At 50.4% G+C, this 25079-nt stretch overlaps 1 protein-coding gene across 4 annotated transcripts in view; it reads right to left on the reverse strand.

Annotated features, from left to right (window-relative positions):
* Positions 1-1211: 1211 nt before the first annotated feature.
* Positions 1212-25079, reverse strand: part of HOMER3 (homer scaffold protein 3) — a 31615-nt gene continuing 7747 nt past the window's right edge. Inside the window, exons 1-10 of one of the 4 annotated variants that reach the window (XM_056337375.1) lie at positions 24761-25042; positions 15518-15662; positions 13450-13606; positions 12401-12532; positions 11888-11995; positions 8406-8527; positions 7329-7485; positions 5326-5436; positions 4341-4421; positions 1212-3288 (exon numbers count right to left, since the gene is read on the reverse strand). In XM_056337375.1, coding sequence (XP_056193350.1) covers positions 3100-3288; positions 4341-4421; positions 5326-5436; positions 7329-7485; positions 8406-8527; positions 11888-11995; positions 12401-12532; positions 13450-13606; positions 15518-15531 — 1071 coding nt within the window. In that variant the 5' untranslated portion in view covers positions 15532-15662; positions 24761-25042 and the 3' untranslated portion in view covers positions 1212-3099. Of the gene's footprint in view, positions 3289-4340; positions 4422-5325; positions 5437-7328; positions 7486-8405; positions 8528-11887; positions 11996-12400; positions 12533-13449; positions 13607-15517; positions 15663-24760; positions 25043-25079 lie in introns of those variants that run through there. The other 3 variants (XR_008821587.1, XM_056337376.1, XM_056337374.1) reach the window with 3 other exon arrangements.

Genomic DNA, 25079 nt, shown 5'->3' on the forward strand with positions numbered 1-25079 from the left:
CGCAGAAGTGTTGATTATGCAAGAGCTGAGCGGAGGAATTTGCACTTAATACAACTGGGTGTAATACTTCCTCCCATGAGCCAGGAACAGCACTTCCAGGGGGTTACACCTCCTCGGGATATCACATAGTGGGCTGCTGAGTCTCAAGCACTAGTTCCGGAACTCTGCAGGACCGGTGCACAGCACCCTCCTCTTGTTGGTACCCAAACACCCCATCCACCGCCTGAGCCCAGCAGCACCCCCGATGCCCATTTCATTCACCATACTGGTGAGACCTGAGGGGGCAGGACCGCTTCCACAGCAGTCACCTGGGCTTTGGCTTCATACGGGACATGAGGATAAGCAGCAGGCTAAAACTTGTGCTTTTCAGGGCATTGGGTTTGGTTTGTGGGTTTTTTTCACAGCATTTTTTAAACAGTCTGGTACCAGCTGACTCAGCCTGAGATGAAGAGGTCGAACACCACGAAACAAAGAGCTTCCTGCAGGACATCGGTGGAAGATTAGCTACAGATCCCTCATGTTTGTGACTTGTTGCATGACTTGTAGCCCTTCTTGCACTCAACCCGGACTGTCAGTGGGTTGGTTCTCTTTTTGCTGTGGGTCTAGGTGGAGTTCTCTAGCAATGCTAGGCTGTGCTTTGAGGATATAAAATATCCTTAAATAGCGTAAGAGCTGGGTCTAACGCTACACTGCTGCCTGACCCAAGTGAAAGCAGGTCTGGTACCTGGACTGTCTGGGGAGAGCAGCAGGCAGCGCAGCACTCCATGAAGCTGTCGGAGCTGCCGTCTCAGCCGAGCATCACGCTGCAGCTTGCATCTGCCTCTCCCCTGCTCAGACGGAGTCCTGCTGGGATGTGCAGCAGCTTGACGCCGTCCTCCCTCTCATTTCTCGTCCTCCCTCTCATTTCTCGGGAATGGCCTGAGCACGGCCTCCCTGGGGAGAGATGACTCAGCCAGGCGTGGCATGTGCGGGGCTGGTCAGCCCCGTCAATGAGCAATAATACAGCACAGGCAGTGGCCAGGACGCTGAGCTACAAAACGGTCCCTGCCAGACTGTAAGGATCCATACCCAGCTCCAGTGGCAGCCACAGAAAACAACTGGGAGAGAGTAGTAGTACAGAACGTAAAACTTTCACACAACTTTCTCCCATACCCCCAATCCCACCCTCCTCCCTCCATATGCCAGTGACGGAGATGCAAAGCAAACACACCTTTCTGGGAGCTGATCTCTATTTCAAAAGAAGGCTGCTCCTGTGGGAATAAAATATGAACACTGGCACGGGGTGGTAAACAAACCCCTAGAAATTTTTTGTCACCCAGTTACTTCCTTCCCTTCTTAAATACCCTGAAACAAATATTACTACAGTAACTCCAGCCTCATACAGTTGTGAGAACACTTCATGCAAAAGAAAAAAAAATAAAATAAAACCCAACAACAACAAAAAAACCCCAACCCCAAAACAGAAAAGCCCTTCCCTGGCTGTGCAGGTCTGGAAATCTCGATGTTTCCTTGTTACCCCTGGGAAAGGGAAGGGCTTTGCCTAGACAAAATCCAGCAGAGTCACCAGGGTGCCAGACCCAAATCCTGCCCTGACTTGCAGGCAGCGAGTGGAAACTGCGAGTTCCCCTCGTGGTCAGCAGGTGAGCAAAGGGAGAGGCAGACCCCGAGGAGCCGCAGCTCTGCCGAGGTTCAGCTGGGCACGGGGAGCAGTGCTGGGCAGCCAGGGCTGGCCAAGCACCAGGATTTCTGCAGACCTGTGGAACGTTCCCAGGATTGCTGCTGTCTTTGCCTAACGTAGAGCGGCAAAGAAGGGAAAAAACCCCAAGAACAAAATCCAAACTCATCAGCACTCCTGTAAGGCTACTAACTACTTCTACACAGACACTGCTTCATCATTCAGCATGGGGTTAACATGCTCCTAGGTTACTACAGGGACACAGCGGGTGCTGGGGGACACACAACCTTCCAGGTTTCTGTGATGCCTCCCTCAATTCCTATTACTAGACAACATCTACCATAACTCACGAACATCCCACAGGCCCCTCCGGGCACTGGTCCCAGCATGCTCCAAACGCCTCCTGTTCTGGTTTAAGCTGGCCAAGCGTGGCAAGCTGGGACCCGTACCCTTCACAAGGAGTACTGCTCGGCTGGCACGGAGCAGGACAGCTCTGCGGACTGTTTCCCAATAATAAAAAAAGAAAAAAAAGAAACCAAGAGCAACTGCGACTTGCCCCATTTAATTTCAATTAACTGCAGCCCTTAGAGGCCCAGAGAGATGCCAATCTAGCAGTTTGTTGGTCATCCCCTCAGGGACGTCCCATTTCTAATGTCCCTTTCCCAACCGAGCCTTTACTCTTCTCAGCTTAAAATCTGAACAAGTCATTAAATCCCACTGTGTTAAACTAAGAGCTTTAAGACCTGCGGTTCTTCTTCCTCTGGAGGATGTGACTGAACAGTGGAAAGGACACCTGGTCAGGCAAGCATCCTTCTGGGCAGTGGGGGGACTGCCACCTTTGGAAGCTCCTGACAGCGACCAGTGTTACTGGATCCTGTTAGAAAGACACAAGGTAGTTAGGGCTGGGCAAGAGGAAAAGGAGTGACTGTTGTCCTCAGTGTGCTAGAACTTCTCCTCCCTCCCTAGGCGGGGAGACAGGCAGCAAAGGCTTGCAAAAGGCAAGTGGTTTCCTAAAAAAACTACTGAAAAAAAATGCAAAGGCTGCTCAGCCCCTTCCCCTAGAAAACTGTAAAAACGCTGGAGACACAGTGTGGCAGCAGGGGGGCTGGGAAGGCAGCACAGGGACAGTTGTCATCTCTGGACCACGCCACAGCCATGGCAGGGTCCAGAGAGGGCTGGCTGGGACCTGTCGATGCTCCTGTAGAGGATGCAGGAGCTCAGATGCTCTCTGCCCTCTGCCTGGGCGCTCAGGGGGCAGTAAGTGGCTGCGGCTGGTCTCCATGCTGTCCAGGCAGCTGCTGGTATGTTGGCGTATCCTGCCCGAACAGACCTCGAGGCTGTTCTGTGACTGTAACTGCTGTCGGTGACCAGTCCCAGCTCAGGCTCCTCTCCTCCGGAGGCGTCTCCTCTGAGCTTGCTACTGCTCAGTTGCTCTCTACCAGCTTGGCTAGTCCCTGCCGGATCTCACTGAGCTCAAATATCTTCACATCCATTATCTCTGCAACCTTGGTGACTTCGTTCTGGATCTTCTCCCTCTCGGCTAGGGTCTCTGCCAGCGTCTGCTCAGCCAGGTGAAGGCGTCGCTCCAGCTCTGCGTTGCGTGCCTCCAGCTCCTGCCGAAGGACACAGGTGCAGTGAGGTGGCCGCCCCAGACCACACACACTGCTCACGGACCACCCTTATCTCCACAAAACAGCCGTGCTAACACGCCAGTGCCAGGCTACCCACACCCAGCCAGCCCAGGTCTCCACCAATTTTTTTGACCGATGCATCTCCCTATCTCAAGCCACAGCACGCCAGCATGCACACGCATGTGAGCACGTGTTCCCCAAACCCAGCCATCTTCCCACAGTTTGCAAAGGTATATAAATGCAGATCATCTCCTCACATGTCTATCTAATCTCCAGGTCTGATGGCATTTGATGTTTGGAGATATTATTCTGCCATGAAAACTAGTGCCCGTGTGCGGGGCTGAGCCCCGCAGCAGATCCCCTTGTTCAGTAGCTCAGAGGTAAACACAGGCAGGCAGAGCCCCCAGAGACTGCACAACAGACCGTGCTTCCATCTGTGTCGTTGCCCTGAGGTGCAGAGCAGCTTGCATCCCTTCTGCCAGCCAGACTGAGTCAGAGCTCGGCTCCCCAGCCATCCCTGTCCACCCAGCAAGCTAAGCAGGACTTGGGAGAGATGGAGGGTCACAGGACACCACAGGTTCTGCTCCAGTCCCATCTCAGGGGCTACTGTAAGTGCTAGAGGTGAGTACGCAAAGGCTGGGGCGAATGAGAGCACAAACTATTATTCCTCAACCATTGCAGATCAATACCAATGTAAGAAACCTGCACGATGCACAAAAATTACTGGGAACAATAAATTGGGTTCGACCATTATTGGGAATTTCTAATACAGACTTGGGTCCTCTGTTTGACCTACTAAAAGGGGACACTAATCTGGGTTTGCTGTTACCTGCTGATTGTGCGCCATGCCATTATCTCTGAGGGATACAGGGAGGGTGGCAGAAGGGAGAGACGTAGGCAAGGACCTTTTCAAATCATCCAGAGGCAGAGATAGGCATGGCAGCTCTATGGCATTCACCCTTTGGCTCAAAGGAGGAATGAGGATGGATCCCTCTACTATGAGTGCAGAAGTGTTCCAGATGTGCCATCTTTACCTGCAGCTTCTGCAGTGTCTCCTCACGCTCGCCCTCTGCTTCCCATCGTCCACACTTCTGGCTCTTCAGCATCTGAATCTCCTAAAGCACAAGGAGGAAGAGCATCGTGTCAGATCCGCCCCTGTCCCAGCTGGGCCAGAGCCCACCACATACTCCAAGCAAGGCCCTTTCCCTCACTCCAAGGATTACATCACCATGCTCAGCTCCAAATTTTCCTACCTCGCTTTCTAACCTTCTGCTTCTGCTGTACCTGCTGCCTCCCTCTAAGATCTTAGTCCCTCATCAAGATGTCTGGCTGAGTGCCAGCGAGGTTCAGTGGTCTCTGCACCCTGTTGCATCCTTGCTCAAGATCGGATCGCAGGCCGTTGGGTGAAGCATGCCTTTACCCCAGCATTCTTCCCCTAGCCTGAGTAGGTGTGGAGATGGGGGAGGGCTGACTCTCTAAGGATTGGGAACCCCAAAACAACTCCCCTCATCAATGCTCATGTTGTGGCTCCAACCCGAAGGCTCCATCCACCCACCCTGCTGAAGCACAGCCACCAGAGAGCCTGCAGATGTGTAAACTGGAGAGATTCTCTCCACATCTCCCCTCCTTCACAGCCTCTGTAATTAAAACTGTGCTTTAAATTATTCATTTACATGCAGTGAAAGCGAGAAGCAATTACTCCAGCAGAGTCTAGCTGCAGCTGCAGACGGCTGAGCAGAGAAGGGGTATGGCTGAGCCCTGCCATTTGTGCAGTGCTGGAGCATCCCCACTCCGGGTTATTTGCAGGGGAAGCTCCCAGCACTTTGCTCCTACTCAGCTTTGCCTCTCTGGGAAGGGAGACCACTGAGGGGGCCGTGCTGGCTTGCAGAGGCTCCTGGCTTGCACAGACAGCTCGTGCAACAGCATGAGGGGCCCTCTGACCCCGTACAAGCTGTAATGACAGACGAGGTGTTGGTGATTGACAGGCTTCAGGCTTTGCTCTGCTTTGTAGGGTATTACCTCGTCCTTAGCCTTGATCAGGAGTTCCAGCTCCTCAAGGGTTTGGCTCAGCTCTTCCTTGTTGTTCTCACCGGAGGAATCGTGAGCCCCCTGTGACTCCAGTTCTGCTACCTACATGGAAGCAAGCACAGGGAAGGCGTGCTCAGAGATACAGGAATGTCCTGACACCTTGTCACCCACAGTCATTCTCTATCATGTTCTGGCTTCCTTACAAACCCAACGGGGCTTACAATATGGTAGTGGCTCCCACCCAGAGGCTGTTAGGAAAAAATTCTCTCCTGCTCTGCACAGAAACACATCGTGGTGGAACTTGGTCTAGAGGCTCTGTCTCTGCTTTCTCCTGCAGTTCTGCACTTCCAGCAAAGCCCAACCGGCTGACACCAAGCACATGAGCCTACAACCCAAAGGGATGGCTAGATCTAGTTCCATTTACACCCCTGGGCAGCGAGTGCCAAGGACAAGAGTTACTGCAGCTCTACCACAGCAGAGCTGGGAGGAAGGCTTTGCCCAAGCATCCTCCCCATTCCTGAAAAATTCAGCCTGGTGGCTTAGATTAATCATGAAGACTCATTTTTAAAAGCTCATCAGAAGGTCTACAGCAGCTATGGCTGGGGCCCAAGCTCTCATGGGGCCTGCACTGAGCTTTACAGGTGCAGCTCTAGTGATGGGTACCCTCAGACAGGCAGGGCTTGGACCCTGGCATGATGGTTTTCCACAAGCAGGGGCAGCAAGGCAACGCTGGCTGGCCTGGGACCTTGCCAGGGTCCACGTAACGGTGGCTGTGAGCTCTGAGGGTCCACATAACGGTGGCTGTGAGCTCTGAGGGTCACAGAGTCACGGCTAGAATCAACCAGCTCCAGCCCCCAAATGCTCCAGTTCAGGGATGATAATCTAGATGTTTCACTGAGTTACAGTTTCTGCTGTGACTCTGCCAAGCCCCCAGTGGTTGCCCTTCACCTAATGCCCACAAAACCCTCCCTCCTAGCTCCTGACTGCGAGAACAGCCACAAACGAGCTGAGTACGCACAGAGCAATGGCAGGAAAAAGGCAGCCCCGAAGCCACATGTATACACCCACCCCTTCCCAAGATCCCTGCTGTACCTAGGTCAGGCTCCTACCGCAGAGGAGAGAATTTTTTCAGTGCATCTGTCCCACTGCCTGCCTCCAGCAATGAGAATTAGCAACGGGCAGAGCAAATCCTGCAGGATGGCTGTGTGTACTGCACAGACTGGCCACACAGCAGCCATCAAGTGGGAACAGCTGTTAATTGCTATAAATCCCTGCTGTCCTTTGAATGAGCTATCTCGAAGTGAAATGGCTTCATGCCTTCTTCTCCAGGGCTCCAGAGTCCTTTCCCAGCTAAACCCCAACTGTCCTAAAACCTTTTCCTGAGCACTCCACAGTTCTTCCCTCCCAACAAACCCAGCCGTGTGACTCTCACTCCCCTGCCCAGATGCACACAGGCCTCCTCAGTTGATCCGTGACCTCTCTGACATTATGTAGGTCAAAAGATTCTATTATTCCAACCGAACAAGGGCTTGTTTGTACGGCGCCACCCGGGTTTCATGATGTTGCAGCTTGGATTCAAGCTAATTATAGCAGATAGAGCAATCTTCATCCTTCCTGCCAGCAGCCAGAACATTGCCCCTATGCCCAGCTCAGGGGGGGCACAGGCTTTACTCAGTATTGCTGGGCCCCCCAGAAAATCTCAAGGGAAGCTGGTGATCGTTGACTTTGTACTCTCGTTTCCTCCCTTTATCCATGGGGACCCAGCACGCCCCAATGTGCTCTGCAGAAAAGAGGAGCTCTTGTGAGAGCTCCCTAGTTACATGGCCTTATTCCTTGACATGTTTTCCCTGCCAGGCTCATGCAGCATCCTGGATTTCCATCCCATCTCCTGCAGGCACCCATGGAAGCCGATGGGAGAATGAGGTCAAGGGCACCATCTGGCTCCGAGGCAGGGCTTCCTCTGACCTGCTCTGTAAAGGCCCTCCCACGCTCACCCGCTGCCGCAGCATTTCCGTCTCCTCCTGATAAGCAGCCAGCTGCTTCTTCCACTGGTCCACGTTGGCATTTGCTTCATGGAGAGCAGCCACAAGCTTGTTGTTGTTGTCCTGCAGGCTGAAGAATTCAGCTTCCCACTGGACCTCACTCACCGAACTGTGTGAGAGAACAGAAGAAATGTTCAGGAAAGTGTAAGAGAGTCTCAGCATGGAGATTTCTTCTCCCAGTGCTAACACGTACTGAAACAACGTTCTTGCACGTGCTGGGCAGCTACCTGCTCCTCGACAGTTTTCTATTTGGCTTTCATGTCGCTTCCCAAATTTAAATGCTTCTCCCAGCCCTGAATTTGCATCCCTTTCCTTTATCCCTGGATAATGTTTGACTTTGAGGCCATGTGTGCTTGCTTGAGACTGCAGGAACCACACTGTGAGATTAATGGGTTGGGGGGGTGGGGGAAGATATGGCTACTATAAAGGAGCTTTGCAACGTGGGACTGCAAATGCATTTTTAAAATCCTTCTTAGATCTGAGTTTGCTTTGAATAAAACCCTACCACCCTAGACTCAGGAGAAGGTAGCAAAGGACACTTGCTTTTGATTTAAAAATATTCTAAGTGTTCAGCTGGGAGCTTAATAGGAGCCACAGGGCAGAATCCAGCCCAGAGCCTTTTCAACAGACAAAGAACGGAAGCAGCAGGGACTTTGCTGGAATCATCAGGGGAATTAACACAAATGCAGCCCTGGGCCAGCTGGAAAAGCGTGAACATCTTCTGGTATCACAAACTACTGATCTGTAGATAACTGGCATCAACTCATCCCTGCTGCAGGCACAAAGCGCTCTTCTTCCCATCAGCCTGAACAGCAAATTTCACGGCCAAGCTGCAATAACTTTCTACTAGGGAAGAGGGGAAATTGGTACAGTGGAGGGTCTGAGCAGCAGCAGACACGGGGCATTACTCGGCTACTTAAAGAAGTAGCGTTGGGTCAAAAGTATTTGGGAGGACAGGGACATGCACCAAATCATGCCAAAAGAGAGAGTTTAGGAGTCAGGAGCAGAGAGCGCTTGTGGCAGCCTCACCCTTCTGAAAGCATCTTCTTCAGCCGCTCCTTCTCTGTTGTTATTTCAACATCGGCACTTTGGCTCCGGAATAGCTTATCTTCTCCTGGCCCATTGGAGCTGATGATGGGGCTGGGAAGTACCTGGGGGATGAAGAAGAGACGGGTTATCACACAGCAGTGATGAGAGGCCACGTGGCCACGAGGTCTCTGCAAACTCATCCACAGCCCAGTTCACAGGGCTGGTTCCCAGCCCCTGCGCTCTTGTGAGAAACGCTGGCTTTCAGTCCTCGCTTAGATGGTGCTGTGCTTGTCTACATGACCAGGGGTGGCAGAGAGCCTCCTGCATGGCTCAGCAACACCGGTCATAGCATAGCAATGACTTTGGAAGCTACATGGCCACGGGGCTCTCTCTGGGATAAGTAGATCAGTGCTTTGCTCCTCCAGCAGCTGCCACGTCCTCTCTCTCCCTGTCTCCATGCCATGCTGGGGCAGCGATCCCAGCGCACAGGCACCCTGAGCAGGTGGGCTCACAGCTTGCGTGCACCAACTATTCCTCCCTCCCAACTCGAGGTACTGAATTCTCCAGCTCTCAGCTTCCCCTTGACAAATGCCAGCCACGTTATAGCTGTAACCGGAGCCCCAGGGCCATGCAAGCACTCGGAACTGCTCAAGCTGCCTGTTTCAGGGGGCTGCGGAGTTCTTAACAGGATTTTCTTGCTGGTTCTCAGAGCAGTGGAAAGACACAACTCTAAACACAGGTCTACCAGGCCACCTGGGTTCAGTCGCATGTCCACCTCGAATGAAGACACCAGGTGCCACTGGGATGGTGTTTCTCCGGCTCAAGGCGGGGAAGCTCTGCTGTTGCTCAGATGACTCTGGTCCCCATTTCCCAAAGGCATGGGAGAGGAAACTCACAGCCTCTGCACCAAAGTATATCCTTCTCTATGGCTCCATATTCCTGCATACATCAGAGCTTGCAACCAACTCATCCTGAGTGGCAGTGGAGCAGAGATGAACATGCAGAAGCCAACTTTACACCCTCCAGCCCCCTCAGGGACCCCGTCGGCACAGTCTGCTCTCACAGCAGGGGGGCAGCTGGGCACTGACGGGGAAAACAGCTATAAAAAGACACTCTGAGCAATGGGTCCCTGGGATCCTAAGTTGGGGACTATGAGACCAGTGGCTGGGGAGCCCGCTGGAGTTCATAGGTAGCCCTCAAATGCCGGTGGTTAAGGACAGCCACCTGCCCTCAGGGTCGGCTGACATCTATAAATAGAACCAGGCAGGGCCAGGAGATGTGTCCAACACCAGCTCCAGGGAGCAACTGAGAAGTGAGACCTGAAAAACACAACCCTGCCTCACCTTTACTACAAGGTGGGGACACTGAGGAAGGGAAGGGGCAGAAGTTTCCTGTTCTGGTGTGCTGAGACCCTGTGAGTCCAACTCAAACTGAGAACAGCTGAGGATGTATGTGCCATACTGTTTTGCTGCTTACAGCATCCCTAGTGACATACTCTGCAATGGGGATGCTAAATGGGATGGGGATTGGCCTAGAAAGTACTAAAGGAGAGGAGAAAGATGCTATCCTGGGATTTCCCCAGCTCTGAAAATCTGAAGCCTAAGTAAACTAGTGCAGATGCAGAAAATGAGGAAGCCCTGATTTGATTTCAGGAGACAGATCTACTCTCTGCTCACTTGCAAACAGAAACACAATCAATTATTCAAGGACGAAACTCATGTTTGAAGCTCTACTAACGCAGAGACCGCGAATCAGCAGCGGGACAGTGGGAGAAGGGATGACGGATGCCCGGGCTGGGGGAGGCAGGACAAGATCTGCACGCCCACATGGCAGGGGACAGCGCACGCATGGCTGTGGCACCACGATGGCTGCAGGCAGGGGCTGTGCATACTTGTGCTTGAGCTCTCCCACCTAGAGACAGGGCAGGCTCAATGGGCTCACGATGTGGCAGTTTTAGAGCTGCTGAGCCAGGTGAGAAGAATTGAACAGAGCCTTCAGCCATTTCCCTGATCTGGGTTTAACCTTCAGCTTCTGACCTCTTCATCCCTTCGGTTGCAAGTTGCCATTGCAGCACAGGGGAGATGAACGCATCCTGTTGTGGCATCTGAGGAGTGGTGCCTGGTGTAAACAGGGTAAGAGGGAGTACCTCTACTCCCAGCCTCCATCTCCTGTGGCCAGGGGAGCTGGGAGGTGGAGGCTGCAGCTGGCCATCAAGCTTTGTCTTGGGTAACTGTTACTGACCAGAGTCTTTTTCCTGAACCTTTGGTTCTGCTACAAATGCTTTACTGCATACTGTAATGCCACCCATTGGGATGGGGCTTAGAGTTAGCAGGAGTCAAAAGCTAGGCAGATTTTCCCTGGTTTTGCACCCCACATGACATTTCCACGCTCTGCAGAGCCACCACCTTCCCCTCCCTCTCCCCTCCCTGCAGGCCAAGGTAGTGTTCACACTCCCTCCTCCTCCTCTGCTCCCACTCCATCTGTACTCAACCCAGAGAATGCAGTGCCCTGCATCCTACAGCTCTTCTCCTACTGCCAGGAGCTCTGGAAAATGCAGAGGCACCTCTGGAGTGAACCATTTGGGAGGGCAGCTTCACCACCAGCACCGAGCTGCTTCACCATGTGAAAAAGCAGCATGGAGTTCTCCACAGTTTATCCTCTCCCCTCCATCCCACTGCTGCTGGAGCTGGTTTAACCACATGGGGAGAAAGGTAACAAGTGCGCGAGCAGGATCTGTGATTGGCTTAAGCTTTCTGGCTTGGTTTCCTCGGGAAAAGAAAATTGAACGACTGGCTGTCATACATGCAGTTCCACCTTAGGGGAGTGTGATTTCTACTCTCACAGCTTCTCTTCCACATTGGAAATATGACAGAAAAGGGAGTCTGGCCAGCACTCCTCATTCACCAGCTCTAGGAAATTATCTTTCCATGGACCCTCACGGACAGCACCATCAGCTGTCAGAGAACTTGGAGAAGAACCCCCTACAGCCCCAGAAGAGGAAGAAAGACTGTTGGAAATGCCATGTGTCTTCCTTCCTATGATCCTCAACCAGGCAACATGCACTTCTGATTGCTACTTGCCTCTTACTGTCATACTGAGCCCAGGGAGAGCCAGCAGCCTTAAAGAAAAAAAGAAATACAACCGAAAACACCAAACCAAAAAATCCCACACCTCCAGCATGCCTTTGTAAAATGTCAAATGGTTTTGATAGTATAACTGACAAAGAGGGAGGAGGGTGAACCTTCCCAGGAGCTCCATTTAAGCACTTATTAGTTAATCTACTTCGTGTGTTTCAATGGAGTGACCTCAGGGCCACACGTGTCACCAAAACGTGGAGCTCCAACCTCAGCGTCTGGCCAGAAAACTCTCAGAGAGAAAGGGATGAAAGCAAGAATTACGTGGGGAGATCAGGACGGTGGTCGCTTTCCCCAGCTGTCACTGCCCTGCGGTGAGCTTCACTCACACCTCTCCCCCAGCATTACCTGGTGAGATGTGATGTTCAGGGCAGGGTTGGTCAGTTCCGTTTTATCCTGTGACTTCTCCCTCGCCAAACGGGCTGCTTCCTTCACTTCCTGGAACTTCTCTGCAAACTAGAGGGGAGTGGAAAAGTCAGCTCTGGTGCTACACCAAAATGTGGAACAAACTAGAATTGCTGCCTGGGTTACTCCTCCCCTTGCAACTTCATTCAACATGCTTTTTATTTTCTCTTCATCTAACAATAAAATTCAGGGAATAGTCCCTTCCTGCCCCTGCCCATGATTCTGGCACTCAGGACTGTGGGGTTAGCTAAACAGCAATGACAGAAATCGAGCCCCAAATCCTAACTGAATTTATGATGCTCAAAACACTCTGCAAATATTACTTTAAAGCTCTTCCTAGCATCTTTGCATTAGATTTTAGTGCAGCAGGAACAGCATTGTATCAGGTTCCTAAAGCCTCTTCCAGAGACTGATCTCCCCTTCAGGGTTTCAGGGACATTCCCGCTGCAGCATTACCTGGGAGAGATGTTGCTCCGAAGCAAAGCCCAACCCATACACCGTATTGGCTCGGCTGTCTGCCCACTGACCAAATTTCTGGGAGGTCTTTGTGAAGGTCATGTTGGGGGTAATAGTGCTGTTGATGATCGCCTGTAGAGAGAGGCAATGAGAGTCAGAGAGAACTCCAGCCTGCTGCCCTGCGGTGGTGATGTGGGACTGAGCACTATAATCCCTGTGTACTCTAGGAACAAGGGGTAGAAAGCTCTGGGGTTTAATCTATAAGACAACACTTCGGGCTTTTGGTGACCAAAAGTCTTTCTAGTATGGCTGCACGACATGAACAAATCTCAATCATCATGTCTGCTGGAAAACAAAAAAACCACAACCCACCAAACCAACAACTCGGCATCATCAGCTTCCTCCATTGCTGGAAAATAAAATAAGAGACAGCATCCCTGTCTCTGGGGTCTTAACAACTTTCTGATGTTCTCCATTCTCATGGCAAGTAAGAAAAAAAAAAAAAAAAGGCTTAGCCAGCAATCAGGGCTAGCCATTACAAAACACTCTCTGCTGGTTAGAGTAGCAACAAAATAAATTGCCTGGGAAGATTGCCGAACATCTGCCATTGGAGGTCTTCAAGAACAAGTCAGGAAAATGCCTATCAAGAACAGTTTAGGGAGAGCTAATCGCGTTTTGTCAAAGTGACTGAACAGACTACCTCTGCGACTCCCCCAGCCTCTGTCTGTCATTTCATTATATCTACAGCGGCTGGTTTTAGCACAGGATAAAGGCTCTCAGAAAAAGCTTGTGTTTTGCGTGCACTGGGTGTTAGAAGAGAGTAGGGCAGGGACAGACAACATTGGACCCTAGGGCATGTTTTTCATCAGCACAGCTTCTAGTGCCTAACACTAAATACACTTGAGCATGGAGGTCATGTTTTACCTGTCGTTGCCTGCTGCCATGCTGAGAACTGACCAACTTGCCACCAAAACCAACACCAGAACAGACTCTGGCCGGAGAAAAACCTGCCGTCAAGCTGTGCGATGCTGTCAGCAAACACCCCCTACCTTGGTGCCCCCCACACTGATGATCCGGTACACATTGCGCGTGGCATCGTAGAAATAGGAGACGGTCAAAGCGTGCTTGCTGGCAGGGATCCAGTTCCGTTTGGTGGCAGGATCGATCTGGAAGACATGGGCCCTCGTGCTGAAGATTGGCTGCTCCCTGCAAGAGAGTGAACAGGACTGTCAGGGCAGAGGGGAAGCAACGGAGGAAGCGCATCGACTTCCTGGCCCTTGCGTGGCGTTATGCACCGCCAGCAGCACTTCTGCTTTTCGCCTTCTCTCCAGGGATCCAAGACACTACGTGCTAAGCAGCGCAGCTCCCAAGGACACAGCATTTCTCAACCAGCTCGCCCTCACTGAGCCTCCCTGCAGGGAGTAGCAGCTCCCCACGCTCTGGGCTGGTGTCGTCTAGTGTCCTTCTTATTAGGGCAGCCGTGACCCAAGTTCTCCATCATGCCTGTGAGTTGCCTTCCCAAGACCTCTGGGCTTCTGTGCTCTCCCCAGGAGCCCTCCACATCCTTGGCACTCTTCTAAAGGCCATTTTAGAAGCTGGGGGGCTTCTGGCTGATGCTCCTGCAAAGTAAAAGCCCTTGGCTGCTTACGCCTCCTATTTGCTCACCATCCAGATGACAGCAGCTTTCATTGCACACTAGTGACCTGGGTCTATGAAGATATCTTTGGCACAACAGCAAAGCTACCAAGAGTCTCTAAGTACAGGTACGGTTTTTTACCTTCCTCTAGAGCTTCTCAGTCCCCCCTGCTGCAGTCTTCAGATATTTCCAAAGAGCACAGCCTGGTCGTTCCAGCAATAACAGGCTATGTCCTCAGGTTAGTAGATCTTGTACGCAATTTCACCCAAGGACAGGCACCAAACTTGCAAGCAGAAGTGCAAATAGGGCATGGCAATCTCATGTTTGGGGCATACCTGATGGTCCTTCACAACACAGCCAGTGTGGCAGAGCTATGCTAATGATCAGGGGTTATACTATTTTTAGCCTAACTTCAAGCTTTCTTTCACCATCTCTCGGCCTCTTGGTGGTCACTTTGTGGCAACTTCACCAGGTGTATGATTTCTCTGGCTGTATTATTTGTACTTCATAGGGTATCTCCAAGTTGGAGCTGTCGGGAGGTGGATGGATGGAGGATGTGTTTGGGATGTGAGCACAAAAAGCACCTTCCCCCCAGCTCAGCTCTTCCTCTCTTGACTCATGCTTGGGAAGCGCATCCTGCAGTGAAAGGTCACATCGCAGGATTAAAAGCAAGCCACTTAACAATGAATTAAAGGAAACACTTCACCACACAATGCACAGCTGCTGTAAGAAAGCACTGAACCCAAGCACTGCCCGGATTTTGTAACCAGTAATATCTGAGCCGAACTAAGGAGTTGAACCTCAGGCATCAGGATGTAACTTGAGCGTTTCAGTAGGCAGGAAGGAATGTTTCCATGACACAACAGTCCAGGTGCATCAGGGCTTGGGGTCTTCATTTGACTTTGGTTAAAACCCAAGGCACTGGCTGTTGCCATGCTCCTTATGCAAACCTAGTGAAATCTGACGTGTCTGGAAACGTCCCACACCCCCATGACAGCTGCAAACAAGGCAGAGTCACAATCCTGCTATGTGCAAGCTCCCAAAATCCAGACATTTATATTTCCTCCCCACTGCAAGTCCTCACATCTGCAATGAGCAGACCTTCCCACCAATCCAAAGCCAAGCGTACCTGGTGCTTTCTGAACCCAGCATCAAAAATTAAGGAAATAAAATACTCCCTCTACCTCCCAGTTTCAAGCTTTGCTCCCAGGTTACAGCCCTGACTCGGATCTCTTGTGACTGCATGAGGGTCTAAACCAGCCCCTTCTCTGCACCCTCGCTGCCTGATTTTATTCAGCCACAGACTGTTTTCAAAACGTGATTCCAATTTTCCAGGCTCCACTAACAGATACTAAATCTTACACGGATCACAACTTATCCTCTGAGACACAGTATCTACAGAGTAGGGAAAAAATAATGTTTCTGCACCTGAACCCCTGTGTCCTGGGCTAGTGTCAGAAAGAACAGAGGAAGGACATTACCTAGCTGTTGACATTTGTTAGTAAGGGTAAGACAGACTACAGGCCAGTGGAGTTAGTACACATCTCTCCTCCAACAGCTTCCTTCCCAGGGCTCCTAGCTGGACTGAGGCTCCTTTTTGGTTTTGCCTCCACAGTGATTCATTTCCTAGCGATGGAAGAGTCAGCTGTTATTTATTACACCGAGCACAGACAGAGCGTTCAACCAGGCAGCGTTCAGGGGCTTCGTTTGTCCCAAACGCACAAAGCTTGTAATTTGTAATGATTTCTCATCACTGAACAAGTTTTCTTCCCTGTCATGGAAGATAATTGGGTGAGACGTGTAACTGGAGTTAATCCCTTTGGCAGCAGGCGCTGGCTGTTGGGAGAGGGTCACGGAGAAGCCTGGAAGGCTCTAGTGTTTCCAGTCATGCACACGTGATGCCAGCTGCATGACGGAAAACCCTCCTCGGAGCTCAACCCGCACGCAGGGCAGCTATTCCTGCGCTCGCTGTTCAGCGGGGAGCTCTGCACCCGGAGCTGGTGCAAACCATCCTGCTGACCAAGCGACGTTTCAAACAGCCCCGTGCCATGCACCCTGATGGAGGTCTGGCATTCCTGGGGATAACCTTTCTCTGCCCGCAGGGACAGTCTGCAGCCACACCTGGGAAGTCACCCACCGTGTGCACTCCCTGCCCCACACTCCACGGAGCCAGGCATGATCCCAGACCCCAGCAGTGCAGAACCCCATGCTGCCTCCCCATGACATTCAAGACAGCTGTGCTATTCATTTGCTTTGTAAATTAGTGTCTCCCGTAACTGGTCCCCACCCTGCTCTTTCCCATTATCAGCTGAGCCTGTGTGTCTCAAAAAGAGAGCAAAAATGTAAGACAGTGAATTTGCACGATGAAGGATGCCTGTAGAAGGGGTAGAGCACACAGATCTCCCTGTCTCTCAGCTAGGTCTGCCTCCAAACAGGTCACCTACGGGTGTCTTCATACCTGGAAAACCCCATTGCCTTCCTACTGATCACTCCAAGACAGAAGAGGATTAGAAGGCCACCTAGATGTCAACTGCCCTGTAATTACAGTGTCACTAACCACAAAAGCCAGCATTATTTTCCTTCTGAGCATCAGGAGCAGAAAATTAAATGCCACTGGAAGGCCTGTCAGGCAGGAGAAAAGCCCACCTTCACAGAGGTTTGCTGATTTTTTTTCTATTCACAAGACTGACTCGGCTGCTCTCTTGCCCATCCCACAGCCGCGGGGCGTGCATGCTGTTTTCCTGGTCTCAGGAACACCGAAATATGAAATACACACTGCTGATGGGTGCTGCTGTCCAGGAAGAGTGCTCTGCTTTTTGTGCCTTCACATAATCACAGCTGCCTCGACACTCCTCATACATTTGTTTGTGCCTTATGGCCTTCCCTGGAGCAACAAAACTTGGTGCTGCCTGCGAGCTATCCCTTCCAGTTACAGCTGTGGAAGTCCCACCAGCTCTCTGAACAGGCCTGCTGCCAGTTACACCAGATGTGCTTTGCTTCCAACAGGTAGCAACCTGGCACCGATGGCCGGGCTCGTCAGCATTCGCCTGCCTGCCTGCTGCCAAGAAGGGACTCCTGCACCCACCTCCCAAGCAAAACATGCAGAATCTCCTGGAATTATCTTCCATGTTTCCCCTTCCCGCACTGCAAATGGGAACAGTGGCTGCCAGCTTGCATGTCCCTAATAACGGTGACTGGAGATCGCTTTAAGAGGCCAGCGTGGCACTGCTTTCTCACAGCTACCTGAGCGTAACGCCAGCCTGGCAGGGGCACAGTGCTTTCTAGGAAGCAGTTGCTTAAGCACTGTAGGTAATGCTTAGGAGAGCTTTGTGCTCTGATGGGAGCAGCGCAGAGATGTTCACGCTTCTTTTGCAGTGTTTCTGCAGAGAAAAAAAAAGTCTTTGTTTTAAATCCATCAAATGATACAAATCGTATCCAGTTAGTACAAGAATTTCATTGTCAAGGATACTGGCTAGCGTGGAAACCTGCCTTTCAATACTCGCTTATTTGCCTGACAAGGTTAAAAGCAAATGCTACGAAACAAAAGCTCTCCGAGAGCCTAAGTGGTGGAACACAATAAAAAACAGACAGAGTAGGCAGCAATGCAAACCAAGAGAGAAGAAAAGCAAGAAAGTCTGCAAATCTAGGGACACATCTCTTAGAAGTCATAAATGGCTTATTAAATGGAAAAAGCCTCTCCCTCACCCTTCCTACGATCTCTTTAGCAGCAAAGAACCACGGCAGGGTTTGACACGGCTCAGCACAGCGGGTGGATTGGCAAGGCAAGGGCACTGGCAGGACTGAGGGAAGTTCCCAGCAGGAGAAGCACAGGTGCTGAAAGCCAGATCTGAGACGCATCAGTGGAGTAATGTCTGAGGAGCACCCATCTGCATTCAGCTTGCTTCTGACCTCTTGTTTCCAAAAACACTACAAAGCATTTAAAAATAGCCCTGAAAGTGCCTAGGATTCAAACTGTCATGTTCTCTCTCCCACTACAGCCCTCTTGTCCCCGGGGGTTTGAAGTGTATATGCTGGATACACCACACACCCCTAAATGCTGACACTTCTTTTCCTGCTCCCAGCTGGGAGTCCCTGTAACAATACAGACATAGCAGTGAAAAGGGCATGTGTAAATAAAACCACTTACATCCCCCCAGGGCTGTCCTTCGCAGATAATTAAGAAAAACCAAAGCAAATGACTGAAAGGACAAAGATCTGGCTGAGACACAGACACGATCAGCAAGTGCCTGATGGCAACTGGAAAGGATCCAGGTCTCATCACTGCCAGCATTTGCTCCCAGCCCAGGGAGGGAAGGGCAAAATTCAATACCCCAAGTCCTGATAGCTTAAAAATGACCTGTCCCCGGTGAATGTTCCCTAACACTCCAGCAGCAGGCTACTAGCTACCAGGCAAAACCAAGCAACTAAAACTGAAAAGAAGAGATGGTCTAACTCATCTAGGTACTCCTGATGGGTTCACATCAGCTCCAGAATGCTGCCTGAGCAAAGACCAAAACGCCTCCTTTTGTGGCTTCTCCTTACAGAGAAGCTGGAAGAAGGTCACGGGGTGTTTGGGGAGGACACATAAATATAGGCGATGGATCAATCATTTCCAATTTGCTCACTGACTGAAGTCTCTGACTCAGTGGTCATTAAGGCAACACGTAAAACTGCACGCTGGTCTCATTTCCACCTTGGTTCTTAAATTATTTCCCTCTCTTCAGAATCCAAATTGATTTCTTAATGAATAGCAGCTTATTTCACCATTGCCAGGAGAGCAAATCATTATTTGCCCTCTTAATTTACAGTCTCAGCAGAGCAGCAATGGACTGAGCAGGCCAAAGGGACCGAGTTCGCTAAGGCTGGACGAGGGACCTCATTGCGTTAGGACATGCTGATGCACTGCCAGGACCCTGGAGGAGAAGCCTGCCCTGCAAGCACTGCCCTGTGCCAAGGAGGTACAGATGGCATCAATTCAGTCCCCTGCACCATGCCACATTCTGCCTAGCAGGGGAACAGCGGGCACCAAAGGTACCAAAGGCTGGAGAAGGCTAAAACCAGCGCCACCCCCTCTATTCCGTGCAATCTGAACTCATATGTCACTGGATGCATGGACTGTCCTTGAGTGTCCTGTCTGGATGCAGGCTCTACCCTCCTCTTCGCAGGCATGCTGGCCTCTTCCTAAGCAGGATCTTCTAAAATAACCCCCAGAGAGAACGCAACGGAAAGGGGGATGAGCCACCTCCCAGAGAGGTCTCTCCAAAGAGGGACTGCAGCATTTCCTGTTTAGGAGTCAGCACCAGGGACCGGTGCCAGGCTTGTCCCATGACACACCTGCGATGTGTTAGGATCGTATGGATCGGTAAATAGGAGGCATCACGGTGACACACGCCCACCCCAGCACAGTAAAGCAATATCCAAGCTGAAGCAGAGCTGCTGACACCAGGCTGCCGGGAGCTCGGAGCCCATCTTGCACAGAGGGATCCAGACACACATCTACCTCATGCCTTAATCCCTCTGCTAGGTATGTCTTTAACAGGAGGATTTCACAGTTTTCTCTCTAATCCTCCTCAGAAAAATACCTGCAACTTGCAAACAAGTCTAATAGCGGAACAGAAGTAAAAAGGTGAAGAGTTTTTTGGTTTAAGCCACAGGAGTCGCAGACAGAGCTAGGAACAGGGCATGCTCTCCACGGCATCCTCCAGCCTCCTGCCACAAGGTAACAGCACACAGTCCTGTAAAGCAACACATCCCATTCTAAGGAATAGCCCAGGTTAGAGGAAGGGACAGAGAGCCCTGGAAAGAGCTGCTCAGCAAAATATTAGTATCTAAATGTCAACAGGACTGTGGCAGCTCTGGTGTGTTTCACTGCATGCTCACCCCCTTCTCTCTTTACCCCATCCCAACTTCAGCTGCCTGTTGGGGTCTTTGCACGTCAGAGAAACCGTGTTGTGTTGCTTTTACTTTCTCAAGGTATTTCCAAAGCAAATAGCACCCCTTTGGGAAAATCCTGCTTGACAGTTCCAGGCTCGCTCTCTCTTCAGCAGATTCCTAAACCTAAGGGCAACTGCTAAAAAGCAGCCCTCCTGCCAGACCTCTTCACAGGGAGAAAGGGAGAGGAAGAAATCAGGCGTTTATTGTTTGCTTTAGACCTTTTATTGCATCCAGTGATGCCTTTGCTTGATCACTGCTATGCTGGCTGTGGGGAGGGGTCTCTTTCTGACTGCACAGCTGCATTTGACTTGTGCTTTGTCCTCATTCTTCTCTGATTTTCTGTGCAATCTGGAAGATTTTTCCCACTGAGATCCTCTCTTTTTTTTTTTTTTTTTTCCCCTCAGTAATTCTCACCTCACAATCCTGCCTGCCTGTGACATGCCCATTTAGTTAACTGAATTACTTATCACATCCTGCTCACCTGCCCCCACCCTTTGCTGCATGACCAGAGAGAAGAAACCTTATGTTTGCTGTGGAAAAGGAAGCTTTTAGAGTCACCATTCCCCAAATTTATATGAACGTTTATGTCCTGTTCTCAGGTCCAAAGCAAGACGTGCAACAAAAGTGCGGGATCCAAACCTAGACACAAGTAGAGTGTTTTAAGAGAGGGATTTGGCCAGTGAGTCCAAGTTCAAAGTACTCAAGAGACACAGTGAATAGGTCTGAGGTTTAGAATAAAATCTTTTAGCCACTTAAGACAGCAGCTGGAACATGCTGGGAAGGCTGAGCTTTGGTCCTCATTAACTGCATTTGCCTCGGTGCTCCTGGACGGGGTTCAGACAAGGGCATCTCTAGGAAGTCCATGTGCTGTTCCCCAGCCTGTACCTCCTCTCAGTCACTGCAGTTCCTCTTTGCAGGGATATTCATTTACTTGTCAGAGAAAGGAGCCTCTCTGCACTTGGACGCAGAGAGGATAATCACTTCAAACACTCTGCTCTGCACGTAGGCAGTCTGTGGTTCCCCTTCACCTAAAAACCACACCAAAAATGCCTTGCAAGAAATTACAAAGTACCAGATCAGCCGAATCATTTGTTTCTGTGGATCACGGGCAGAACAGTACTCAGCCACAGGGGCAGGGAAGGGCTCCAGGGGTGCAATGTTCCTGCTGACAGCAGCAGGATACCTTCAGAGTATCTAGGAATGTATTTTTACACTGTGACTGGGCTCAATACGCAGCCACAATGAGCAAGCCCCTCCAAAAGAGGTCATCTTCTGATAAAGGCCCTTTGCCAGCCACAGCAGGAGGTAAGGATTTCCCAGCTGCCGTGACGGAACTTTGCAATTCTCACTGCAATCCTCCCAAAAGCCCTTTCTCTCTGCAAGGTCTGGTTTCCTGGATGGGTGTCCGTAGGTCAGCTCGCACAGAGCAGAAAGGGGTACGTGAGAGCATGTGAGCACGACAGATATGTGGCTTAGCTCTGGCACGAAGCCCACCGCCACGCTGAGTCAGCTGGGAGGCCGTGCTGGCTGCTGGCGTCAGGGCCAGGGCTCTCCCTCCTGCTGGATCACCAGCCAGAGCACGCGGGGGTGAGAAACCCTGCAAAGCAGCACCCGCCGGGATAATTTGAGGAAGAGGGTTGGCCAGGGCAGATGGGGGGAAAATGTTTTTCAGAATTTCAGACAGACAGAGCCCAGTATTTCAAAAGGCAGAACTAGAGCACGGAGAGGGCCTGAGAACCCATCTCCTCCTCCTCCACTGCTCTCCGTCTTTGTTTCCTTTTATCTTCCCTCAGCAGCTTGAATAGCTGCTGACTGCACGTCAGTGCTGTTTGGGGAAGAAGTGTGGGTTAATGGAAGCCAAACCTCATTTCTTTCCCTTTGCATTTCTCCCCAAAGTCTAACCCTTCCTCTGAGCCAGGGACTGGGTGTAACTCCCTCCACAGCCTACGGATTCTACTGTTTCACTGTAAATGGGTGTAGAGAGCGTGCTTTGATATTGCTTCCCCAGGACTGGGGTGCAGAGCGAGCTTTGATATTGCTTACCCAAGATTTAGGCACAAGCCCCTAGGACACTGACTGTTAGACACTGAACTGCAAAACCGCTTTGGGAACAAAGTTTGGGAGAATGGATTCCCAGCTCTTTGTTCTCACCACCAGGCGGGTGTTCAAGCCCTCTTAGCTGCAGCTTTGCTTTCGTTCTGTGCTGCATCCTGTGTGACCTTGGGGAAAATGCATAGATGCTGCTAGTGTCCAGATGGGACTGAAAGAGGCCAGACCTCTACTCCACAGCCACAAAGGGAAGGTGGAGCAGTGCAGCTCCAGCAACGGGAGCTGGTGAGGGGCTGCCTTCCCTCCTGCCTCCCCAGCTCCCAAGAGATTACCCAGCAGGGCTTAGCACAGGAATGAAAAGCAGCTGCCTCATGGCCTGTCTACAGATAAAGGGCAGCAAAGGAATCCTGGCTGAATATGCTCCTGTTGGATCAGCGTGGGGAACAGCGACAAGCATGCAAGGTCAGGCACAGAGACAGGGAATCAAGGGCATTTAAAGACACAACACAGCTGAGACAGATTTCTTTTGGAAACCAGTCTCCATCTACAGAACGTCTTGGCTGCTGAACACTATGCTACTGGGTGTCTACAACACAAGCTGTGCATTCACCTTCCCAGGACAACTGTTACTTCTGCTACTAAGCTTCAGCAGCTCTTTCTTCTGAGACACGCAGATAGTTGCTGGAAGCCTGTATAGCAATTAAAAGTTAAGAAACCCAGCAGAGCCAGACTGCAGCTAAGTAATTCTTTATACATTCCAGAAAACATGTCCAGTAATAACTAGAAGCAGAGTAGTGGAGATACATGCACATTTCAAAATGCTCCGTGCCTCCAACACATTCTGCCTCTCCGTTACAAGCTACAGGACCCTCAGTACTTCCAGGCACAGATGCCTGCTCAGCTTCACTAGAGAAAGTCCCCAAGATCATCTACTACTTTCAAATTTTCAACCTGCCCTTGTCAGAGCTCCAAAACACAACCAGCAGCCTCTCTGACACAGGCAGTTTGAACTGCCTGTGTAGCAGAGGTCAGTGGGTGACAGTATAGGTAGGGGTGGGTGAATTAACTTGCTTGGTATACGTGCCAAGCAGGTAAACTCTATACTGCTCAAATTAGGCACCAGTAAATTTGCACCTACCTATATTTATATTTGACAATGCTATCAGCAGAGTTCCACTCAGCTAGGACCCAACTAAGTTCACTTCCCTCAGGATCAAGAGTTAGTTAATAACAGTTAATTATCAAGTAACTGTCCTCTTCAAAGAGGAAGCCCTAACGCATTAATACCTACAGTGCAGTCGATACAAAAAGGCCATGGAGAATTATCCATGAAAATCAGAACATGATGTTAGAAAGAAATATAATATGGAGGAACGAAACCAAAATCCCTGATTTAAACATAAGTTAATGAAAATCAGCTGCCAGAATGTGATGTAAAAGGTGATGTACTTTTAATCTCTTTCATATCCAGAGTAAGCTAAATGCTGCTGAAAGCTACTCATGATCCTCATGTGATAAACGTACAAGAAAAAAGACACTTTTACCTCAGAAGTTAAGTGAAAATAAGCAATTTTGGGTGAAAATGTTATCCCTGGCTTAACAATAGTTTTTCTACTACACCAGTGTCATTATACTGCGAAGTCTAAGCAGACTGAGACGGTAACACTATCTCAATGTCTTCCATGGGAGCTGGCGACCCTCTAAAGAAATCACATAGCTGCAGTACATCCAAGAAGGATCCATCCACTAACTCTAATGAAGTACTAGTCCCAAGCTATCTGCCTGTTAAACCTTCCTGGCTGTTCTAGAAGTTTACAGTAACTTTTGGGGATCACAGGAAAAGTTACAGGGAAATAGGGACACTCTGATTTAACCTGGCTCAGCACATACTCCGCCAGCTTCAAAGGATCTAACGCCAGATTCATGCAACTGTCGCTTTTGATTCTTCCCCGCTACCTTTTCTGCCTCTTCAATCTGTGTTTGACTGTTCAATCATTTTATCTAGGTAGTCCAGGAGGAAAATTAGCAAAAGGAAATCAAGCCCCTAAGAATGTTATTTATTTCTCTTGCACTGTCAAACCCAAACGTTTGGAGCGAGTTGATCAGACAGGCTTCCTACAGATCCAGTGTGCTTTCAAACAGCCACAAAGACTTTACTGCACAAGAAATTCACAACACATGTCAGGTCCTTAAAGTTACGCGGTTGAGACTTATAACTAGGACATAAATTAAATACCAGACTAAGCTCCTATTTCCATGCCAAAATCCACTGCCACATCCATGCAGCATTATTTCACTCTTGGAAAATCTGAAGGGGATCATAAACTAAATCATCAGGGATTTCCAGTCAGCTATTTATCCATTTAGAAATGCAAACAGAATCCATTTTACTGAATGCCAAAATCACAACAGCCAAACCAACCTCCTAATTTCTAACTTCTGGAAAAGTTTGTAGACACAACCCAGCTCCAGTCCTCCCACCCAGCCTCCCAGTTTGGATTTCATACAACATATAGATCACTGGAGGCTTCCCTCACATACGAGTTTATTTAAAGAAGTTGCAGAGACTTGCAATTACCTACTTTCTAACCCATAAAATAAAAGGCAAGCCTAAACTTTAAAGCTTGCAATGTGGAAAACAGGCGATTTAAAACCTTCATTTCTTTTGCCATAACCTTTAAAATAGCTCAGCGGCCACGAGCAATAAAAGCAATTCAAGAATAATAAACTGCCGGTCTCACCCCATCTCTGCCGAGCGTCGGCTTCTTCCTCTCCCGTCCTTCCTCAGCCGCTTCTCCCCACGTTTTGATTTATTTCTCCCTTCCTCTTTCTTTCTGTCTTTCTCCGGATCCGGATGCTCTTTAAATTTCCTCCGGAATTTCACTTTGAAATCTTGCTAGTTTTGCTGTTGGCTCGAAACGCCCAGTCACTGCCGAGCTTGCGGGGCAGGGAGGGCAGGGGCCGACCGGCCCCGCGGGCGCCTACCCGCACCCCCGCGCAGAGCGTTCGGCGGGGCGCTGCCCCCCCACCCTTCGCCGCCGACCCCCCCCCCCCCCCGCC

The sequence above is a fragment of the Falco biarmicus genome, chromosome 4 (genome assembly GCF_023638135.1).
Source record: "Falco biarmicus isolate bFalBia1 chromosome 4, bFalBia1.pri, whole genome shotgun sequence".
In the NCBI taxonomy this organism is placed as follows: domain Eukaryota; kingdom Metazoa; phylum Chordata; class Aves; order Falconiformes; family Falconidae; genus Falco; species Falco biarmicus.